The sequence below is a fragment of the Rhinoraja longicauda genome, chromosome 30 (assembly GCF_053455715.1).
Source record: "Rhinoraja longicauda isolate Sanriku21f chromosome 30, sRhiLon1.1, whole genome shotgun sequence".
Classification (NCBI taxonomy): Eukaryota; Metazoa; Chordata; class Chondrichthyes; order Rajiformes; family Arhynchobatidae; genus Rhinoraja; species Rhinoraja longicauda.
This window is the reverse complement of record NC_135982.1, coordinates 27,832,467-27,855,370: the sequence shown is the minus strand read 5'-3', so window position 1 is coordinate 27,855,370 and position 22,904 is coordinate 27,832,467. Positions and strand designations below refer to the sequence as shown.

General features: G+C 47.5%; 1 protein-coding gene across 1 annotated transcript; it reads left to right on the top strand.

Annotated features, from left to right (window-relative positions):
- Positions 1-5,846: 5,846 nt before the first annotated feature.
- efhd2 (EF-hand domain family, member D2) lies at positions 5,847-22,675 on the top strand. The gene is made up of 4 exons (XM_078425092.1): positions 5,847-6,209; positions 15,216-15,363; positions 18,858-18,992; positions 21,598-22,675. Exons 1-4 carry the CDS (start codon positions 5,914-5,916, stop codon positions 21,727-21,729), a joined length of 711 nt encoding a protein of 236 aa, XP_078281218.1. The 5' UTR covers positions 5,847-5,913; the 3' UTR covers positions 21,730-22,675.
- The last annotated feature ends 229 nt before the right edge of the window (positions 22,676-22,904 follow it).

Genomic DNA, 22,904 nt, shown 5'->3' with positions numbered 1-22,904 from the left:
CGTAAACGTGTATAGTCTTTCCGCAGCAAAAGCTTTTCACTGTACCTCGGTACACGCAACAATAAACTAAACTGCGCTGAACCTGAAAGTTATCTAAAGGAAGGAAGACACAAAATGCTTGAGTAACTCAGCGGGTCAGGCAGCATCTCGGGAGAGAAGGAATGGGTGACGTTTCGGATCGAGACCCTTCCGTCACATTCCCCCATCAGTCCGAAGAAGGGTCTCAACCCGAAACGTCACCCATTCCTTCTCTCCCGAGATGCTGCCCGACCCACTGAGTTACTCCAGCATTTTGTGCCTACCTTCGATTTAAACCAGCATCCGTAGTTTTTTTCCCTAGTTATCTAAACGAGGTGAGCATCACTGCAGGTACCCTGTCTACAAACCTTCAAGCCAAAGTACATCTCTTCCCAGTTCTCAGAAGAGGTACACTGTGATCGATCCAGTGAGTGGATGACTGAGCTTCCAAAGCACTGAGATGATGCTGTTTCTGTGGTGTTATACAGAGGACCTGCTCTCGGCAAGACTGTGCCTGCAGCCCCGATGTGGAATATAGGCCGTGTCGCCAAACAGCAGGTGGGTACAACTGCGCTAATCATAGAAAATAGGTGCAGGAGGAGGCCATTCGGCCCTTCGAGCCAGCACCGCTGTTCATTGTGATCATGGCTGATCATCCACAATCAGTAACCCGTGCCTGCCTTCTCCCCATATCCCTTGATTCCGCTAGCCCCTACAGCTCTCTCTAACTCTCTTTTAAATTCATCCAGTGGATTGGCCTCCACTGGCAGAGAATTCCACAAATTCACAACTCTCTGGGTGAAAAGGTTTTTTCTCATCTCAATTTTAAATGGCCTCCCCTTTATTCTTAGACTGTGGCCCCTGGTTCTGGACTCCCCCCAACATTGGGAACATTTTTCCTGCATCTAGCTTGTGCAGTCCTGTCAATGTCTCTGCAAATTATTTTATAGGGCAACTCTTTGTTGTAAGTCTCTACATAACCAAATAAATTAGAGGAGATTTTTTCACAATTACGGGTTGGCCAGTGAATATTTAATTAGGATATTTTTTTAATTCTATTTTCGCACAGTTTTAGTTTTCGGTTTTAAGGAGTGGGAGTCATCAGGGAGTATTTTTGTTTATATTGAAATAGGAGACCATTCGGCCCTACGAGTCTATGCCAGCTCTCCAAGTAATAGAAACATAGAAACATAGAAAATAGGTGCAGGAGGAGGCCATTTGACCCTTCATGGCTGATCATCCGCAATCAATAACCCGTGCATGCCTTCTCCCTTGATTCCGCTAGCCCCTAGAGCTCTATCTAACTCTCTTTTAAATTCATCCAGTGAATTGGCATCTATTTATGGAGTAGTTCCATAAATCATATTCCCCCAACAATTTCAAGAACCAGAGGACATAAGACACACCTTAAAGTTATCTTGACTTTTGGTCATGTGCTCTCTCTTATCACTGAAATTTGCAACACAAACAGGATCCCACTTTCCAGCATCTGGTCCATTTCCTTCCCGGTTAAGGCTGTTTGAGTGAGAGCTCATTAGGAACTATTTCATTTAGTTTAGTTTAGAGATACAGCGCGGAAACAGGCCCTTCGGCCCACCGAATCTGTGCCGACCAGCGATCCCTGCACACTGACACTATCCTATACACACTAGGGACAATTTACACTTATACCAAGTGTACAAACCCAAGCCAATCAACCTACAAACCTGTACGTCTTTGGAGTGTGGGAGGAAACCGAAGAGTTCGGAGAAAACGCACGCGGTCATGGGGAGAACGTACAACACTAGTAGTTGGGATCAAACCCGGGTCTCTGGCGCTGCGATAGCTATAAGACAGCAACTCTACCGCTGCACCACATTTAATAATAATAATAATAATAATCCTTTATTCATCCCACAACGGGGAAATTTGCAGGATTACAGCAGCAAAGTGGATAGCAAAAATAAATAAGCATTCATTAAAAAATAAAATAACGGTAATTATCTTTATTTACTGGTCTGCTGGGAGCAGTGCTGATTGTGCAGTCTGACAGTGGCAGGAAGGAAGGACCTTCGATATCTCTCCTTCACACACTTGGGGTGAAGGAGTCTGTCATTGAAGGAGCTGCTCAGTGCAGTGACAGTGTCCTGCATGGTGTGGGAGTCGTTGTCCAGCAGTGATGATAGCTTTGCCATCATCCTCCTCTCTCCCACCGCCTGCATTGAGTCGAGGGGGCATCCCAGGACAGAGCTGGCCTTCCTGATCAGTTTATCAAGTCTCTTCCTGTCAGCAGTTGAGATGCTGCTGGTCCAGCAGACCACTCCATAGAAAATGGCTGATGCCACCACAGTGTGGAAGGTGGTCCTCAGGAGTACCCCCGCACTCCAAAGGACCTGAGTCTCCTCAGCAGGTACAGTCTGCTCTGGCCTTTCTTATACAGTGCATTAATATTATCAGTCCAGTCCAGCTTATTGTTCAGGTAAACACCCAGGTACTTATAAGAGTCCTCTCTCTCAATGTCCACTCCCTGGATGTTCACCGGTGTCGCGGGGGCCTGGCTGCGGTCATCGGTGCCGGAACTCATTTGTTCTGTACCTTTTCATGCCTCTAGTTGCCCTCTCCCCTGACTCTTAGTTTGAGGAAGGGTCTCGACCCGAAATTTCGCCAACGCTTTTTCTCCAGAAATGCTGCCTTATCGAAACGTATAAGATTATTAAGGGGTTGGACACGTTAGAGGCAGGAAACATGTTCCCAATGTTGGGGGAGTCCAGAACAAGGGGTCACAGTTTAAGAATAAGGGGTAGGCCATTTAGAACTGAGATGAGTAAAAACTTTTTCAGTCAGAGAGTTGTGAATCTGTGGAATTCTCTGCCTCAGAAGGCAGTGGAGGCCAATTCTCTGAATGCATTCAAGAGAGAGCTAGATAGGGCTCTTAAGGATAGCGGAGTCAGGGGGTATGGGGAGAAGGCAGGAACGGGGTACTGATTGAGAATGATCAGCCATGATCACATTGAATGGCGGTGCTGGCTCAAAGGGCCAAATGGCCTCCTCCTGCACCTATTGTCTATTGTCTATTGATCCGCTGAGTAACTCCAGCATTTTGTGTCTACTATTTAAATACCTTGATGGTTTCTCATTCATTGGGTTGAGACCCTCTCGGGTTGGATGTTCTAGATCTCCACTATTCTTTGAGTGAAAACATTTGTCACCAACGCTCCTTTTAATCCTTCCATCAGTTAGCTTAAAAGGCGGCACAGTGGCGCAGTGGTAAAGATGCTGCCTTACAGCCCCAGAGACCCGGGTTTGATCCTGACTACGGGCTGTCTGTGTGGAGTTTGTATGTTCTCCCTATGACCGCTTGGGTTTTCTCTGGGTTCTCCGGTTTCTTCCCACATCCCAAAGATGGGACAGGTTTGTAGGTTAATTGGCTGCTGTAAATTATCCCTAGTGTGTGTAGGATAGAACTAGTGTACGGGTGATTGTGGTCGGCGTGGACTTGGTGGGCTGAAGGGCCTATTTCCACGCTTTATCTCTGAACTAAACTATAAACTAAACTAAACTTAAAACTATCCAGAATTTACTGAACTCTCTGCTAATACTCCTTCTGTTTGCCCTGGTGACAGCTTCCCTTGTTTTACATACCTCTGCCACATCTTCTCTCAGTCTCCTTTGTTTCAAAGAAAACTGCTCTATCTGAAACAATCTGTCTTTGTTAATCGTCTTTAAAACGTCCTAGTCCTGGCCACAGCTTTGTAAACTTCCTCTACACGATCTCTAGTACCATCACATCAAGGCCAAAACTGTACATAGTCTTTTTGTAGACTTTTGTGTTTTGTACAACCTTAGTATGAACTCTTGTATTCTGTGCCTTCGACAATGAAACCAAGCAGCCCATATTCTTCTTAATCAACTTATCAAACCTCACTATGTTCAGCAATCAGGCATTAGGCACTGCTAGATTTTCTATATTTCTCGGTATCCTGCCATTTATCATGTATAACCCCTTCTCTTCATTCCATGGCTGTCTCTGGATAACATTATGTTCACCATCTACAAGTTTGCATAACAACCCAGAGGCACAGCGGTAGAGTTGCTGCCTCATAGCTGCCTGTCCCGAGTTATTCCAGCTTTTTGTGTCTAGCCTCTAGTTTTATATTGCCCTTATCTAAAAGATAAAAGTAGAGGTACACATGATCTTATAAACCTCTATAAGATCACTACTCAGCCTTCGATGCACTGGGGAATAATCACTGATCTATCCAATATCTTTTTATATGTCAAACCCTCCAGCTCCGGTAACATGCTTGTAATTCATTTTTACACCTTTTCCATTTTAATGGCAATGACATCCTTCCTCTAGCAAGGCGAGCAGAACATTGTAGAATATTCCAAATGTGGGCTTGCATTTATGTCTAACCTATAGCCCAACATATTAAAAGCTTTGCCATGTATCCTGCAGTTCAACTCTGCAGCCAATGCTCAATCACTTGAATGGAGAGGAAGGAACTGCAGATGCTGGTTTCCACTGAAGATACACAAAATGCTAGAGTAACTCAGCAGGACAGGCAGCATCTCTAGAGAGAAGGAATGGGTGACCAGTCGGATCAAGACCCGCTTGCATGGGATTGTCCCTTGAATGTCTGCAATCAAGATTTTCCCTTCCAATCCCTTCCCAATGACTTGAATGGAAGAGAGTTAGGCGTGACACCCAATGGGCAGGTTCAAAGTTATAATTACCCCACATGTTCAATTCCTTCTGGTGACCATCCTGTTGATCCAAGTCCTGCCCACTGGGGCAGGGGCTGTGGCCATGCGTGTCCAAGCGAAAGCAGGAGAATGGAGTTAGGAGGGAGCGATAGATCAGCCATGATTGCATGGTGGACTAGACTTGATGGGCCGAATGGCCTAATTCTGCCCCTATCATTGATGATCTTATGAAGATCCTACACCCAGCCAGAGCAGCTGATTGGCTCGGGGTGCAGGAAGGGGCCGTAGCTAATTGGCGGACATTGGGGAGGGGGTGAGGAAGGGGGTTGACGAGAGTGGGGAGGGTGCGGAGCTGATCGGCTCGGGGTGTTGAGGGGGACGCTGTTGACCGTCTGGGGGGTCGAAGCATGGGGGCGCAGGTTGAGGAGGGGGCGCAGTTAATTTGGTGGTGGGGTGGAGGGGACACTCCTGAATTGCAGGAGATGAGGGGGTGCTCGTGAATGACTGGAGGGGAGGTTGGGGGGGGGGCGAGGGGAGGTGGGGGGGGGGCCTGATTGCCTGGAGGGTTGGGAGGGGAGGGAGGGGATGGAGGGAAGCTCCTGATTGTCTGGAGACAAGGGGGTAAGGGAGGGTGCTCCTGATTGGCTGGAGGTGAGGGGGGGGAAGGAGGGAACGCTCCTGATTGGATGGAGGTGATGGGGGGAGGAAAGGGGGAACACTCCTGATTGGCTGGAGGTGATGGGGGGAAGGAGGGAACGCTTCTGATTGGCTGGAGGTATGGGAGGGAACGCTCCTGATTGGCTGGAGATGATGGGGGAGGGAGGGAACGCTCCTGATTGGCTGAAGGTGATGGGGATCAGCTCCTGATTGGCTGGAGGTGGTGGGGGGAAAGAAGGGGAGCAGCTGATCGGCTGGAGGTGAGGGGCGCAGCCCATTGGTTGCGGGGGGTGATGTATGGACGTTTCTGATTGGCTCGAGGTGAGGCAGAGGGCGGGGACGCTCATGATTGGCTGGAGGCGAGGGAGGGGGATCGGACGCAGTTCATTGGTTGCGGGTTGTGGAATGGACGTTGCTGATTGGCGGGCCGTGGGCCGCTGCTGATTGGGCGGGCGGGAGGGCGGGAGCGGTTGCAGTCCGGCGCGGGCAGGCGAGGCGCACGGTCGGACCGAGAGGGAGCGGAGCCACCGCCACTATCATCGGAATCCCGCCATGGCCACCGACGAACTGGCTTCGAAGCTGCAGCGGCGCCTGGACATCGGCGACGGGCCGGTGGGGGACGCGGACGGTGAGGGTGAGGCGAGGTCAGCGCCGGAGCCCGCGATGGAGGAGAAGCCGCCCACAGCCGCCGCGGACACGGAGCTGTCGGCCAAGTTGGCCCGGCGCGGGGAACTGAACGACGGCGCGGCCGAACCGCAGCAGCGGAGCCTCCGCGTCTTCAACCCCAACACCGAGTTCAAGGAGTTCTCCCGCAAGCAGATCCGAGACATGGAGACCATGTTCCGGCGGTGAGTGACCGGGGGGAGGGAGGGAGGGAGGGACAACCTCACTCACCTTCCCCTCACTCACTCTCCTTCCCCTCACTCTCCTTCCCCTCACTCACCTTCCCCTCACTCACTCACCTTCCCCTCACTCACTCACCTTCCCTTCACTCTCCTTCCCTTCACTCTGCTTCCCCTCACTCACTCACCTTCCCCTCACTCACCTTCCCCTCACTCTCCTTCCCCTCACTCACTCACCTTCCCCTCACTCACTCACCTTCCCTTCACTCTCCTTCCCTTCACTCTGCTTCCCCTCACTCACTCTCCTTCCCCTCACTCTCCTTCCCCTCACTCACTCACCTTCCCCTCACTCACTCACCTTCCCTTCACTCTCCTTCCCTTCACTCTGCTTCCCCTCACTCACTCTCCTTCCCCTCACTCTCCTTCCCCTCACTCACTCACCTTCCCCTCACTCACCTTCCCCTCACTCACCTTCCCCTCACTCAGCTTCCCCTCACTCAGCTTCCCCTCACTCAGCTTCCCCTCACTCAGCTTCCCCTCACTCTCCTTCCCCTCACTCTCCTTCCCCTCACTCACTCTCCTTCCCCTCACTCACTCACCTTCCCCTCACTCAGCTTCCCCTCACTCACCTTCCCCTCACTCACCTTCCCCTCACTCTCCTTCCCCTCACTCTGCTTCCCCCTCACTCTGCTTCCCCCTCACTCACCTCATCGTTCACTCACTCGCCTTCCCCTCACTCAACCTTCATCCCTCCCTCATCTCGAAGGGCCGAATGGCCTCCTCCTGCACCTATTGTCTATCTCCCTCACTCAGTCATCTTCTCCCGCCCACCCCTCACTCAGCTTCCCTTTCTCTCATCTCACCCCCTCCTCCATCTTCTCCCCACTCCCATCTTATCCCCCACTCCTTCTCTATCCCCCCTCTCTCCACACCCCCCCCCTCTCTCCACACCTCTCCACCCCCCTCTCCTGTCCTCCCCCACCCCCTCCCTCCCTCCCTCGGTCCGAGTGCCCTGCCCTGGATGCCGGCTGACTGGAGCTCCGTGTGTGTTCACCTGTCAGCGCCGGCTGCTCAGCAGCGCCTGTCTGTCCCTGTGGAGCGCCTTCAGTGGGACCCACCCTCGGCGTTATACCGGGGTCGGTACTCTGCAGGATCGCTGACTCTCACCACATTAATTCGTGCCATGAGCTACTTGCTCCCCCGTTCCCTGCTCCGGGACAGGGCTGGCTACTAAACGTCTATTTGAGTTCCACCGCGTGTCAGTAAATTACATTAATTACTCAAGATCAGTCAACATTACATACAAAGTCAAGATCAATTCAAGGAGTCGATCCACCAGTTTTTGGGATCGTGTGCGATAACAAGCTGCCGTTATTTCGGGTGATTCAGCTACTCAACAGGTCCTCCCAGTTTAATTCTTTCAAAGAAAAATTCATTTTGACAGATGCCTTGTGCTAGAGAAAATACCTTGTGTGGAATAGTTCGGCTCTTTACTACCGTGGATTCTGACAGTTCTGTTTAGAATAAAATGTAGCTAATAGTTGGATATTTTAAAAGTAATTTCCAGCCTTGGAAAATTGGAGCATGGCCCCAAAACTATGGACCAGAATTTAGCCTAATTGTAATTTATAAATTGACACTATCAGTGGTTTTCTGCAACAAATATCTTTACGATGTCAAAGGTAGACACAAAATGCTGGAGTAACTCAGCGGGCAGCATCTCTGGAGAGAAGGAATGGTGATGTTTCGGGTCGAGCTCTTCAGACTTCAAACTGAAACATGCCCCATCTACACTAGTCCCACCTGCCTGCATTTGGCCCATATTCTTCTAATACTTTCCCATCTATGTACTTGTCATAAAGCTTTTGAAACATTGTGATAGTGCCTTAACTACCTGCTCTGGCAGTTCATTCCATACATCCACCCTCCTTTGTGGTTGCCCTTCAGGTTCCTATCAAATCTCCCCCCTATCCTCACTGTAAACCTATGCTTTATAAATGCATTAATGAGATGGTTGATCTGATGCCTCTGGATCTAATGTACAGAGAAGGATTGTCAGGGCACAGTTCATGGCTTGCAATAAAACGCTGAAAGAAGCTGCCTATCAACAGTGGCAAATTGTTTGAAGTGGTGATTGCGATATGTAAATAGATCTGTGGCTTTAGAAGCTCCATGCTAGCCTGTGATTGTGAGAAACTAATTATTAAACAGCGTGAGTGAATGCGATCAGGCTGTGAAACGGACGCCTGTAAAAGTTCTCTTTAGCCCTCCCGTCAACCATTTTTAAAATCTAGATCAAATTCTGTTTTATTTTAAATGCTTCAAGTTTTCCATTAGTCACTAATTTTTCTTTCAAACATTATGGGTTTTATGTAATTGAAAGGCAAACCACTTCTTTTAATGGACATCAAGTAGAACCATTCGGGTTAAATGCAGGCTAGTTGTACTCTACCCCTCCCCCACCCTAGTCATCCTGTTAGTTTCAATGTTCATATCCCTTCGTTATCACTTCCTCCACAGCTAACTATGGAGCATTGTGGGCTCATTGTCTATCGGTGACGTCTCTGACTTGTTCTGTACCTTTTCATTCTTCTAGTTTCCTTCTCCCCTGACTCCCAATCTGAAGAATGGTCTCGACCTGAAACATCGCCTATCCCTTTTCTCCAGAGATGCTGCCTGTCCCGCTGAGTTACTCCAGCATTTTGTGTCCATCTTGAGTTAATTTGCAGACTGCCTCTTGTGTGTGAAACTGGGTGGGGTGGGTGATGAGGGTTTGGATGTATCTGGGTGTTTTATTTGGACAGAATGCAGAGACAGCTTCAGGCGTGTTGGTGTACATGTGGTGGCCTGCCCACCAACAGCTTATCTGATGAAGCTCCAGATGCTTGCAAAACTAAGCAGATATTAAACTAAGGAGTGAAGCCAGACCAAGAACAAGAAACTCCAAGAAAGACTCGGCAGGTCAGACAGTGTCTGTAGGGAGAGAGATGGTGACTGCCTCAGGTTGATACCCTCCCAGTAATTGTAAAGATTTGACTATCTCTGAATCATACAGTGCAGAAACAAGCCTTTCGGCCCAGTCTGAGTGCAGACCATCATGTGCGATCTATTGGCAGTGATCTATGCCTTGGTCTTCAAGTGGCCGCCTGGATACTACCTCCCTGTTGTGAGAGGCAGGGCATTACAAACTGCAACCACCCAGGTGAAAATATTTTTCCTTGTGTTCCCTCTAAATCTCTTATTCCTTCAAGGGGACATATGCTCCTGAGTTATAGATACCTCTGCCGTGGAAAAACGTTTACTGTTATCTATGCCCCTCATAATTTTGGTACTTGTCCATTGAGTCCTCACTCTGTCTTCTCTGATACAAAGAAAACAAACCAACCCAACTAGGGTCACCTCAACTGAGGTTCCATTCCCAGCCACACCTCGGTGAACCTCTTCTGCATCTTCTCCAGAACCATCGTATCCTTGCTATTCAGTGACGTCCAAAGCCGCGCACAGGATTTTGATGTGGTCTCATCGGTTTAAGTCTTGCAGGTACATTCTTCAGTGGTTAACATCTCTACAAGTTTTTTCCATTAGCCCTTGGTTCAGGAGGAACACAATCACTTTGGATCAGTTTACCACAGTGGGATTCTGCACAGTCAGAAGTATTTGAATTCCCTAATTCAGTGTTCTAAATAGAGATTAACATCTTAATACCTGACCATTGGCTCAGTGAATGTGTGCCTCTGTTTAGCTCCACATGAGCCACTCTCATCTCGTTCTCTTGGTCTCCTTCCATTTGATTCTCGTATTTATTTAATTCTTCGGTGTTCTTACTCTTTGCGTTAACTTCTCCACTAATCGTGAGTTCCACATTCTGCAAACACTCGTTGATGAAGTTCCTCTTGAACTTCCTGTTGAATTTTTTTGGTGACTGTTCCTTGTTCTGGTCACACCCATGATTCAAGTCACGTCCACATCCACTCTCACAGACTGGTTCTAACAATCTCTATTTGATCACCTCTGGATTTTCTGTTTTCTACAGTTAAGATTATTTTAGGAGACTTCCAGTCACTGAGTTCCTAACAATTTCAATGTCTGGGAAGGCCAGGTATATTGAGCAGACTTCTCTTTAAGACTTTATTTTAGAGATACAGCATGGAAATTGGCCTTCTGCCCACCAATTACCGCCAACCAGTGATAACACCGTCCTCTACCACTACTCTACACACTAGGGGGAATGTACAAATTTCCCAAAGGCAATGAACACACAAACCTGTACATCTTTGGAGTGTGGGAGGAGACCAGAGCTTCCAGAGAAAACCGCACGGTCGCGGGGAGAATGTACAAACTCCGTACAGACAGCACCTGTAGTCAGGATCAAACTAGAGGCTCTGGTACTGTGAGGCAGCAACCCTACTGCTGTGTCGCCGGTTCTCGACCATCTAAGGCTCGGGATAAGACGTTGCCGGAACCTGTGTTGTTTTGAGCAGCTCAACGTTTGTGGCTGAGGACTGGCACGATTGGGAATGTTTAACATCTCTATCTTAGCTCCCACACTAATACGGTGATTAGCTCCATCTGCACGGTGATTTGCAGCTACTGCAAACAGAAACCCCTCTGCACCCTGTGTAAAATCACTGGAACAGCGAAACTTTAGACAATTCTAATCTGCCACTGGCTGCTTTTAGCCAAGGTGACTTTGGACTTGGACCGGGCAAGTGTTTGCTCTCTGATTAAACCGTCCCAGTCCCAGGTGACTCGGAACACACGTGTGACGCAGAATCTCGAGCTTGATATTGCGTGTCTCATTAGTGACGTTTCTGTGCAGACTTCAAGCTCAAGTCGCTTGTAATTTGTCTATTTTTAAAGGTTTGCAGGGAATCAACTTTCCACGAACAGTACACTGCTTTAAATTCGTGTTGTGCGCCAGTTTCTTTGAAGGCTTGGTGTTGGTGTCCCCATGTGATTCAACAGTTCCACTCTAACACCATGGAATGAAATATTCAACTGCAGACGATATCACGCCTTCAGTATACACTGTGCAGCACTGGGTGGAGAGTGGAGCAAGATGCAGTATTAATACTGCCCCCTCCCCACACCCTAAGAGAGGGTTCAAGTTGAGATGCATTCTGACAAATCCTGTCCTTTGGTAGAGAACAGCAAACAGATATTTTCAAAATATCCGTGAATGTTTGTTAGATTGTTTCATTGAATGATGTTGATGTATCTCGGAGAGATAAAGAACTGCAGATGATGGATTCTCAAGTAAAACACAAAGTGCTGGAGAAACACAACAGTTCGGGCAACATCCATAGAGGGAGTGGACAGGTGTCATTTTGGGTGGGGACCCATAAAACCCTGAAAATGGGTCCCGACTCAAAGCATAGCCTGTCCATTCCCTCCATGACTGCTGCCTGTCCTGCTGAGTTTATGTAGCAGTTTGTGTTGTGCGGATCAGTGTGGGGTGGGTGGATTTTCGTGACATTTCAAGAATTGTAAGTATCATTGTTAATTCTGGATGTATTGTGTAATCAAATTTTTGTGGGTTTTCAACGCTGTTTTACAGTCTCTATCGTATATCAATTCAGTATCTATTTGACTTTAAGACCTGTTAAGAGGGATGATATAATTAGTTGGGGGTTTACCATGGACTACTGCATGTGGTGTAAAGGAGATAGAGATGTAAATTTGCAGACACATTACAAAAAGATGCAATATTTTGCACTTTCAGAGAGAGTCAGAAGAACATTCAAAACCACAACTCTCTTAATGAATTAAGATTGTAGAGTTTAAAATGTGATTAAAAAAATTAGACTTTTGACAAATATAAGGTTGGGAACAAAGTAGAAGGGAGGAAGTACAGAGATCTTTAGAAAAAGGGAATCAGGTCATAGAGTAGATTAGTGATTTACATAAAAGGGAACTGAAATGCCTTTTGTAAGCAATAAAATAATACAATGAAAATCAAAGGAAGGGTGTGGCTGGTTGGGGTCCAAAAGCCAGTAATCACAAGTAGACCGTCAATGAAACGTAATAGCGGCTGCAGTATATTGCACTGGTGATGAAGCATCTTTTTGAAGAGAGCAACTTCTCTTTGTACAGGTACATCTCAGTTTCTGATGGGGTTCCGTTCCGAGAAACCCACCGGAAACCGAAGTATTATGTTGAAATGTATTGAAAACGCGCGATCACGTGTCGGGATGTGCCGCGGCTCGCTACGGGTACCTGCCGTTTGCAGCATCGCAAAGTCGAACTATCGCAAGTTGAACCACGTAACCTGGGGAGTACCTGAATATTTGGAAACATTTTGACCTCTTTCAGGGTGATACAGTGGCACAACGGTAGAGGTGCTGCCTCACAACGCCAGCGATCCAGGTTGGATCCTAACCTCGGGTGCTGTCTGTGTGGAGTTAGCACATTCTCCTTGTGACCGCGTAAGTTTCTTCTCGGTGCTTTGGTTTCTTACCACATACCAAAGACATGCCAGTTTGTGGGTTAATTGGCCTCTGTAAACTGTCCCTGAGGTGTAGATAGTGCACGAGTAGGTGGGATAGCATGGAACTAGTGTGAATGGGTGATTGATGGGAGGGCTGAAGGGCCCGTTAACGCACTGTAACTTTCAATCAGTCTTCAAAGTAGAAAAATCAATGGGTCCCAATGGACCAGAAGGAAGATCAGGAAATTGTGGCTGTGTTTTTCCAGTTGTCTGTTGTTAGCAGTGTGAGACTGCGGCAGGGCACATTCAGTAGGTTGGTTTACACGGAAGGTTTACATCTCAAGCACCACAGCCCTAGATGTTGGCGCTGGGGAAACTGGGACATCGATCCAGGGCAGGATTCGTGGGAATTAGTAAAAATCTGGGTTACTGAAACTAAATCGTGTTTGACAGATTTGAAATAGTAGAGATGGTAATGAGAGGTGTACAGCTCATAGTATATACTGACCTGCAGCAGGACCACCAGGGAGTAGAATAGTTTCTGTACTTAAAACCCTTGGGATTAAAAATGTGGAGAAGTTATTTAAGGGACAGGAAATGGAGCGTATGTTGAAAAGATAAATATCTGCTTTTAGATTAAATTCCTGAATGAATAAACAACCTTAATACTTATTGAAGTCTTCAACACCAATGACGTAGGAACACTGAGTTGCAGATCTACTCATTTCCATTTTAATTTGTGTAGATTTAACTTTGGAAGGCTGAGAGCAAAACAAAGTGTGTAGGCTGCTTTCCTGCACCCGGGTACGTATGTAACTACTTCATTACAATCAACGTCATAAACCAAACAACGTTACCCTTTAATCGGTGAATGAGGCACCCAGTGGAGGACTTTGACCAAGCACATTTCTCATAAATCTGCCACAGTAATCCAAAGGGCTGCACTGGCTCCTGGCCACGGGTCTCACCTGCTGAGTTACTCCAGCTCCTTGGTGGAGTAGACTTGATGGGCCGAATGGCCTGACTACTCCTAGAACTTATGAGCATTCTGTACCTTAGTGCAAATCCCTTCAAGCCCCTGCACCATGATGCAAGATTTATAATTTCTGGCACGTGAGAATTCTCTTCTCCTTAAACCTTGACGTGTCTAAACAGGACGTAGAAATATTTTGTCAGCTTTCATCAGCTGGTTGCTGGAAGAAGGCGGTAGTCAATTAACAGTGCCCTACAGGTTTTCTTAAACTACACCACCATTCTTGGATAGGGTTCTCCCATCAGGCAAGAGATATAGAAGTGTGAAAACACACACCTTCAGGGTCAGGGACAGTTTATTCCCAGCTGTGATCAGGCAACTGAACCATCCTATCACCACCTTGAGAGTGTTTTTTGAAGCTTTGAGTGAACAGAGCTCCTGGCCTGGAAGACTGACCCCTTGCCCACACAAGCTGGAGAGGGGGCAGTTGTGACCCACTCCTATTGGACCCGGGTCAGGGTTCCCAGCAATGGTAGGTGTGGTGGCTGTTGCTATGGAGACACTGGGCACAGGGCCTGGGAGAGGCAGGGAAGAGATAACATTCTAGTGGAATGGAGCAACTCAGCCGGGCGGGACCTGCCCCCTCCCCTGACATCAGTCTGAAGAAGGGTCTCGACCCGAAACATCACCCATTCCTTCTCTCCCGAGATGCTGCCTGACCCGCTGAGTTACTCCAGCATTTTGTGTCTACCTTCGATTTGAACCAGCATCTGCAGTTCTTTCCTACACTTCTCTTTTTGCTCTCCTGGTTTCTGTAAAAGTCTAAACTGCCGGAATGTGCTCTGAATGCCTCGCCCTTTCTCTTCCTCGCCAACCCCCCCCCCCCCCAGAGCGGTTTGATGCGCTTAGCTGCCTGTTGCGAACACTGTTTGCTCAGAACTGCACCTTGTACACTCACAATTCAGTGCGCCGTCCCTTTATTTACTTATTTGGGGAATTAGCTGTGATGTGTCCAGAGTCACGGAGGAATGTGGAGTGAAGCGTGTGTCTAACGGAAGAGGTGTGGTCTGATGAGGTGGGGTGTGAGTACATCGCCCAGCCCCGAGGAGCAATGGGGAAGGGTTCATCGTGCAAGAGTATGCAACCTCTGGGTGTTTCTTTGCACTTTACACCTCCAGGAATTATTGGTTATAAATCATAATGCCTGATACCATATCCAAGGGCTAGGTGTGTGCACACATTTTTACCAGAAAATTCCCTGCAAAATGAGGTGCCAAATGTTTCAAAACAAAATTAGAGGGCTGTCGGTTTTGTGTGCTCTGGGTTTATGGAGGGAGTGTGGGTGAATGGATCTGTCTGGATTACCTATGGGACTGGCAGTGTTCTATTTTCTTAATCTGTGATCCATCACTCAAACCTAGGAAACATACCTAGGCCTCCACTGTTTCTGCAAGACCAATCCCCCCCACCCCTCCTCCCTCTGTTCACCGAGTATCCCCACATGGTGTTTACTGCACCCCGCCCTCTGGTCCCATGTGCTGACACCTCCTTCAGCCCCCCACCCTATGACCTGCCGACTGTGTGTGACCTGGTTTGTCTCTGACCACCACAGATATGACGCTGGGAAGGACGGTTTCATCGACCTGATGGAGTTGAAGCTGATGATGGAGAAGCTGGAGGCTCCTCAGACCCATCTGGGGCTGAAGAACATGATCAAGGAGGTCGATGAGGACTTTGATGGAAAGCTCAGCTTCCGAGAGGTACCGCACTCTGCTGGCTGGGGTTCTGGCAGGCTGACCTGCACGAAGTGTGTGTAAAATGCAAATTACTGGGTTACACCCAGGAGACTTGTGGTATCCCACTGACTAATCGGTTCAATGGTTCTTTTATTGTCATGTGTACCAAGGTAGAGTGAAATACATTTTTTACATACAGATCAGAGATTATTGCCATACAATCCCCGATTAAGTACCCCGTGCGTGGAAGCAGTCCACTGTCCATATACAATAGTCGCCAGATTTTGGCACCATTTTACACAGTCCAAGTTGCAGCTGGCCGCAAAGGTCCGTTGCAGCTGTCACCTCATGCGGATCGCCAGTGAGCCTTCGTGCCCCGGGTAAGGGCCTCCCGCAGCCGACCTTGAAGGTGCAGAAGGTTAGACCACTTCCCAGATCCACTTTAGTCAAACCCTGTATGTACAGCATTATTGGATTTGATTGGATAGCATGTAAAGCTTTTCACTGCATCTCGGTACATGTGGCAATAATAAACCTAAACCCAGTTACTGGGTTAGATGTTTTATAGTGTCTCAGTGTTGGTTACAGGAATAGTTGGTACAACACATATTTGGAAGGTTATTGCTTTAATTCCTACATTGATGTACAAAGCTCAATCTGCTGGAGAAATTTAGTCAGGTAGCATCTATTGAGGGAATGGTCAGATGATGTTTCTTGTCAGTACTTGGTGTGCAGTTGTGGACTAGGTTGCAGAGTCCTGGAGGGGTAAGTCAATGGTGTCCCAGTGTTCATTGGTCTCGCCCCTCTGTCACGTCTTAGTTTCTATCCACCATTGGCAGCTGTTTAGTCGGTGTTACTGTGCAACACATTTTACCAGCGGGGGCATCAGTGGTGCAGCGGTGGAGTTGCTGCCTTACAACATTAGAGACCTGGGTTGAATCCTGACTACGGGCGTTGTCCGTAAGGAGTTTGTACATTCTCCCCGTGGGTTTTCTCCATGTGCTCCGATTTCATCCCACACTCCAAAGATGTGCAGGTTTGTAGGTTAATTGGCTTTGGTAAAAATTGTAAATGGTCCCAAGTGTGTAGGATAGTGCTAGTGTGCGGGGATCGGTGGATTCGATGGGCCAAAGGGCCTGCTTCCAGGTTGTATTTCTAAACTAAACAGCGATGGTGAACCTGGTGCCGATGGATTCCAACAGGTGGCTGGTGTTTCACAATCACATTGAGAGGCATAGCGAGGTTAGATGGAACCTTTTCCCCACGGTGGAAGTGTAAAGAGCAGAGGGCATAGTTAGTTCTAAGATGAGAGGCAAAGTTTAAAGATGATGTACGTGAAAGATTGACAGAAGGCATTTCATGAGGCCTTCAGATGGACACACAAATATGCAGGTGATGGAGAGACATGGATCACGTGCAGGCAGAGCATAATTTAACTTGGCATGTGTAGGAGGGAATGGCAGATGCTGGTTTACACTGAAGATAGACACACAATGCTAGAGTAACTCAGCAGGAAATGGCAGCATCTCTGGAGAGAAGGAATGGGTGGCATTTCAGTTCGAGACCCTTCACATTGAGTCGGGAGAGGAAGACAGATATGGAAGGGTAAGGTGTGAAAATGAGATCAAAAGGTACAAAGATCAAGGAAGATGTAGAAAAGATCATTGTTAGCTAAGGTGACAATGAGGCATATACAGATAAAACTTAATCACGGTTTGTTCTGTATTCGAAAGCGGCCTCTCATGGCCTCCCCTCCCCAGACCCCATCGGCATTTCCCCGTACGTGGGCCATCGGGCAGCTGGCAGAGTGGCCTCACTGGCTTTGTTGAACCTGTCTAGGACTTACCCCACCTGCGCTCAAATGCACATTGCAGCTCTGTGTCTGAGGAATGAGACAAGTGGCTGTAGTAACTACAGGAACCTAATGAGGACTGGAGCAGGTGGAGGGTGTGGAATAATGGTGGAAATAGCCATAGTGTTTGATGAAGAGTTCTCGACTGCTGCCATCCCCCTCTGCTGGTCGCTCGGAGTGCTGCATCCCAGTGGTTCCAAAGTTACGCAGTAATTCCATGAGTGGTTTAGAAACATAGAAAATAGGGGTGCAGGAGGAGGCCATTCGGCCCTTCGAGCCAGCACCGCCATTCATTGTGATCAGGGCTGATCGTCCCCAATCAATAACCCGTGCCTGCCTTCTCCCCATATTTAGATTTAGAAATACAGCGCAGAAACAGGCCCCTCAGCCCTCCGAGTCCGCGCCGCCCAGCAATCCCCGCACACTAACACTATCCTACACACACTAGGGACAATTTTTTACATATTACCCAGTCAATTAACCTAAAAACCTGCACATCTTTGGAGTGTGGGAGGAAACCGAAGATCTCGGAGAAAACCCACGCAGGTCACGGGGAGAACGTACAAACTCCGTACAGACAGCGCCCGTAGTCAGGATCGAACCTGAGTCTCCGGCGCTGCATTTGTTGTAAGGCAGCAACTCTACCGCTGCGCCACCGTGCCGCCCTTAATTCCACTAGCCCCTAGAGCTCTATCTAACTCTCTTAAATCCATCCAGTGATTTGGCTTCCACTGCCCTCTGTGGCAGAGAATTCCACAAATTCACAACTCTCTGGGTGAATTTTTTTTTTCTCACCTCAGTTCTAAATGGCCTCCCCTTTATTCTAAGACTGTGGCCCCTGGTTCTGGACTCGCCCAACATTGGGAACATTTTTCCTGCATCTAACTTGTCCAGTCCTTTTATAATTTTATATGTTTCTATAAGATCCCCTCTCATCCTTCTAAACTGCAGCGAATACAAGCCTAGTCTTTTCAATCTTTCCTCGTATGACAGTCCCACCATCCCAGGGATCAATCTCGTTGTTGTCATGTTCTTGCCCAGTTCAGTCTGAAGAGGGGTCCCAACCCGAATCGTTGCCTATCCTTGTTCTCCAGAGATGCTGCCTGACCCGCTGAATTACTCCAACACTTTGTGTCCTTTTATTCTGAAAATTAACATGGTTATTGCCATTTTTTGACAATTGATCAATTTTGAATTAAACATAAATCAATTTATAATGAATTTGTATTTAAATAAGTATTAGATACATACCTAAAGTTATGTAATTCATGTATTTAAATACATAATGAGTGTGTTACTTTAACATGACTTAACAAGTTTGACGTTGAACCACTTTGAATTGAGGGCATGCTACTCATCTGGTATTGGTTCAGGAGATGGTCTCATCATGGTCCTAGCTTGGAGAGGGCAGGTGGTGGGGGAGTGGAGTTTGGCATTTGTCTTGTTGCTAAAGGAGTGAGTAAAGCTGATAGTGTTGGCCAGTGAGCTGCTGCTCTCCCCTGCCTGCCTCTGAGATCTCCAGAAGTGCACGTTAAACCATTGGTCTTACCATCACCTTGTCCTAGTCCATCACTCTCTCATGGTCTTACCATCACCTTGCTTTGTGTCCATTCCTATCTACCAGCAGACTTCTCCTTCACACCACTTCTCCTCTCTTGCCCTTCAGTTCCTGCTAATTTTCCGTAAGGCAGCAGCCGGAGAGTTGGCTGAAGATAGTGGGTTGCAAGTTCTTGCCCAGTTGTCTGAAATCGACGTCTCCACAGAGGGAGTGAAAGGTGCCAAAACCTTCTTCGAAGCCAAGGTTAGTGTCACAGGCATGTGGACTTTGCTGATTTCCGCGTTTTTAAAATCCTTTTTCCGCGCCTTTTGCATGATTTCCGCGTTTTTCACTTTAACAAATAAATGGAGAAATCGGATTGAAAAAAAGAAATAAAAAATAATAAACAGTGTATAGACTTGTAATGAACACTGGGTTCCTCTAGGGGTTCCGCGAGAAATCCCCCTGCGAGCCCTGGAAGTCGTCCCACCTAGGCTGGGCAAGGCAGCCAATCCCGACTTCATCGGGACTTCCATGGCCAATTTGTCAATTCGGCCGCGAGAGGTCCCCCGCGCCGTGGAAGTCTTCCTGAAAATGTGGCACCTAGGCTGGGCAAAGCAGCCAATCTCGACCTCGTCGGGACTTCCACGGCCGATCGGTGGGTTGAATTTGCAACCTGCGGCCGGGGCTGTGGAACTCCAGCCCAGCTGGAGCCAGCACATCTATCCCCATAGCTGACTTCCTTGGCCGGCTGGATAAACCAGCAAAGCTCTGGAACCAAGAGTGCTAGAAAATCAGCGGTGGAACTGTAATGAGTAAATATTAAATTTAAGTGCAAGTTGGCACGGTAGCGCAGCGGTAGAGTTGCTGCTTTACAGCGAATGCAGCGCCGGAGACTCGGGTTCGATCCTGACTACGGGTGCTGCACTGTAAGGAGTTTGTACGTTCTCCCCGTGACCTGCGTGGGTTTTCTCCGAGATCTTCGGTTTCCTCCCACACTCCAAAGACGTACAGGTATGTAGGTTAATTGGCTGGGTAAATGTTAAAAAAAATAAAAAATTGTCCCTAGTGGGTGTAGGATAGTGTTAATGTACGGGGATCACTGGGCGGCACGGACTCGGTGGGCCGAAAAGGCCTGTTTCCGGCTGTATATATATGATATGATAAGACAGGGTTAAAATGTAAAACACAGCAAAAAAGTCAATTACCACCTTTTTGGGCTGATTATCAATTAATGTGCGAATTTATTTCAAAATGTTATTAGTGTACAGTGACATATTCACATTATTTTGCAATGACTGTTTTCACTTTGAAATGCACTAAAAGAGGCTTGAAACTGGTAATTTTGTGTGTAGCTTTTTGACCCCCGTTGTACGCCTCGTGCAAGCGCTCGGATCTTTTCATCTTTTTTTTTACCTCACTCGCATGCCTGGTGTCACTTGAAACTTGAGTTACTGTATTGATTATTGACTGACATCTGTCAGTGTCAGGGCTTGTATTGAATCACACAGTAACTACAGCCAGGTCATTGCTCTGCTGATGCTTGTCTCTTCATCCCATCAATATCCCCTTCTAATCCTTCCTGTTTCGCCAACCTCTTTAAAATGTCAATACTTTTGTGTCTCAAAAGCTTCACATGGCAACATGTTCCACATTCTAACCAATCTGTACAGTGAGCAGGCTTCTCCTGAATTCCCTATTTAGAGATACAGTGTGGAAACAGGCCCTTCGGCCCACCGAGTCCGCGCGGATCAGCGTTCACCCCGGACACTAGCACTGTCCAACACACAAGGGACAATTTACAATCTTTATCGAAGCCAATTAACCTACAAACCCGCCGTCTTTGGACATGTGGGAGGAAACTAGAGCACCAGGAGAAAACACTGCTTCTTTGTGCTGCTCTAGTCTACAGATCCCAGTGCCTGAAAGTCTGGAATAAGGAAAGGCCTTTGTGCCCATTCCTTCCAGGTTGTTTACATCTGTCCAGGCCTCAGTAGCACTTTTCTGCCAGTCTAGTGCCTGAGTTAGCCCAGAATCTAACCTTTCTCACGGAACATGTTGCAATTTTTCTGGAGGCTGCAATAAAGAAATCATCTTTGGATGTAAATTTGTAATCCCAGACACTGAGATAAATGAGGAGTTGTGTGTGAAGCAAGCAGCCTGTTTCAGTTCCATCTGTGTAAATTAAATTTAAGGGTGGCGCAGCTGGTAGAGCTGCTGCCTCACAGTGCCAGAGACTCGGATTTGATCCTGACCTCGGGTGCTGTCTGTTTGGAGTTTACACATTCTCCCTGTCACCACGTGGGTTTGCTTTCCCTTCTGCATCCCAAAGGCGTGCAGGTCTGTAGATTAAATGTGTTTGAAGGAACTGAGCTTTGTCACCTTTGATCTCTAGTTTTCACACCTTACCCATCCGTATACCTCGTTTCCCTCTCCCCTGACTCTCAGTTTGAAGGAGGGTCTCGACTCGAAACTTCACCCATTCCTTCAATGCAGAGATGCTGCCTGTCCTGCTGAGTTACTCCAACATTTTGTGGCTATCTTCAGGTTTGTAGATTAATTGGCACTCTGTAAATTGACACTAGTGTGTGGGGAGTGGATGAGAAAGTGGGATAACAAGAACTTGTGTGAACGGTCATCGATGGTCGGTATGGACTCGGTAGGCTGAAAAGCCTGTTTCCTTGCTGTATCTTGGAACATTTAAACTCTGTAAATGTGCAGTTTATTCCCCCGATTATTTTGAGACCTGGATCAGTCTTTCCTCCATCCCTAGATGACATTGACTGTCCGATTGTATAAACAGTGGTCTTTGTTCATTATGAGTTGACGTCAGGGCTTTGAGCTCGATAACAATGTGTTACCTCTGCAGCTTCAGGTAATCAATGACTCAAACCGATTCGAGCAGGAAATCAAGGAGGAGCAGGAGGAAAAGAAGAAACAGGCGGAGGAAAAGAAACAGAAGAGAGCTGCCTTCAAGGATCTGCAGTCAGCGTTCAAGTAGCCGCTTGGCTCCTGGGTGCAGGAGGTATGAGGATCTGGCTTCTAACCTTGGCAAAAGCCCAGGTGACAGACTGCTTTTTGTTTTCAAGAGTAGGTTGGGTAAGGGGAAGGGTGGGAGATGGGGATGGGATGTACCAGAGACACCACTGACCACAATGTCCAGTGTGGATGGACAGAACTGCCTCTTTCACTTCCAAGCATATCCTCAGCCTGTCGATCTACCACCAGCCACTTGTGAGGGCTCGGGGATGTGAGCAGGGCTGGAACAAGAAGCGATGGTCGGTCGATGTTCTTCAAGCCAAGCCTTACCAAATGCATTGTTTCCAATGTTATTATTTGCTGATCTTGACCTGTTGCTTTATTCCTGGTACGTGATTCTGAAAGTAAAATCCTGTGCTCCGTCTACGATGGGACCCGAGGCTGCCGGTGAAGCTCCGTGAGCCTGGTTGACATTTTGAAAGGGACTTTGGCCTTGATGGGTTGTGTTAATTTGTCCAACAAAGCCTCTTCATTCTGACAAATCTGAAGCAAGACGGGCCCCAGTGACCACCTTAAGCTGAAGCTCTGGGGGAGGGAGGTTCCTGCTGTCTCTCTTCCTGCCTTGTAAAGGAATCACCTCAGTCCAAATTCACCTCTTCTCACAGTTTCCTCCATTAGCACATGGCTGCTCATTGCAGTCATGGTGCGATTTTAAGGATAGGTTTGATTTGACACCACGTGCAAAATAAATGGGTTGGTAATACAAGAGGGTAATACATCAATAATTTGTGGTATCTTAGGTCAGATCAAATAGCTTTAGTCCTTTAAATTGTTCATGCCAAAATCTACTTTTACCTCTGGCATCTAATGTAAGAAAATAACTGCAGATGCTGGTACAAATTGAAGGTATTTATTCACAAAATGCTGGAGTAACTCAGCAGGTCAGGCAGCATCTCAGGAGAGAAGGAATGGGCGACATTTTGGGTCGAGACCCTTCTTCAGTCTGAAGAAGGGTCGAGACCAGAAACGTCGCCCATTCCTTCTCTCCTGAGATGCTGCCTGACCTGCTGAGTTACTCCAGCATTTTCTGGCATCTAATGATCAGAAATCAGTAGCATATTACCTGTTAAATGATCAATGTAAATCAGTGGAGTTAGTTGATATAGGATAGATTGAACATTTCTTTCTTGGGTTCCT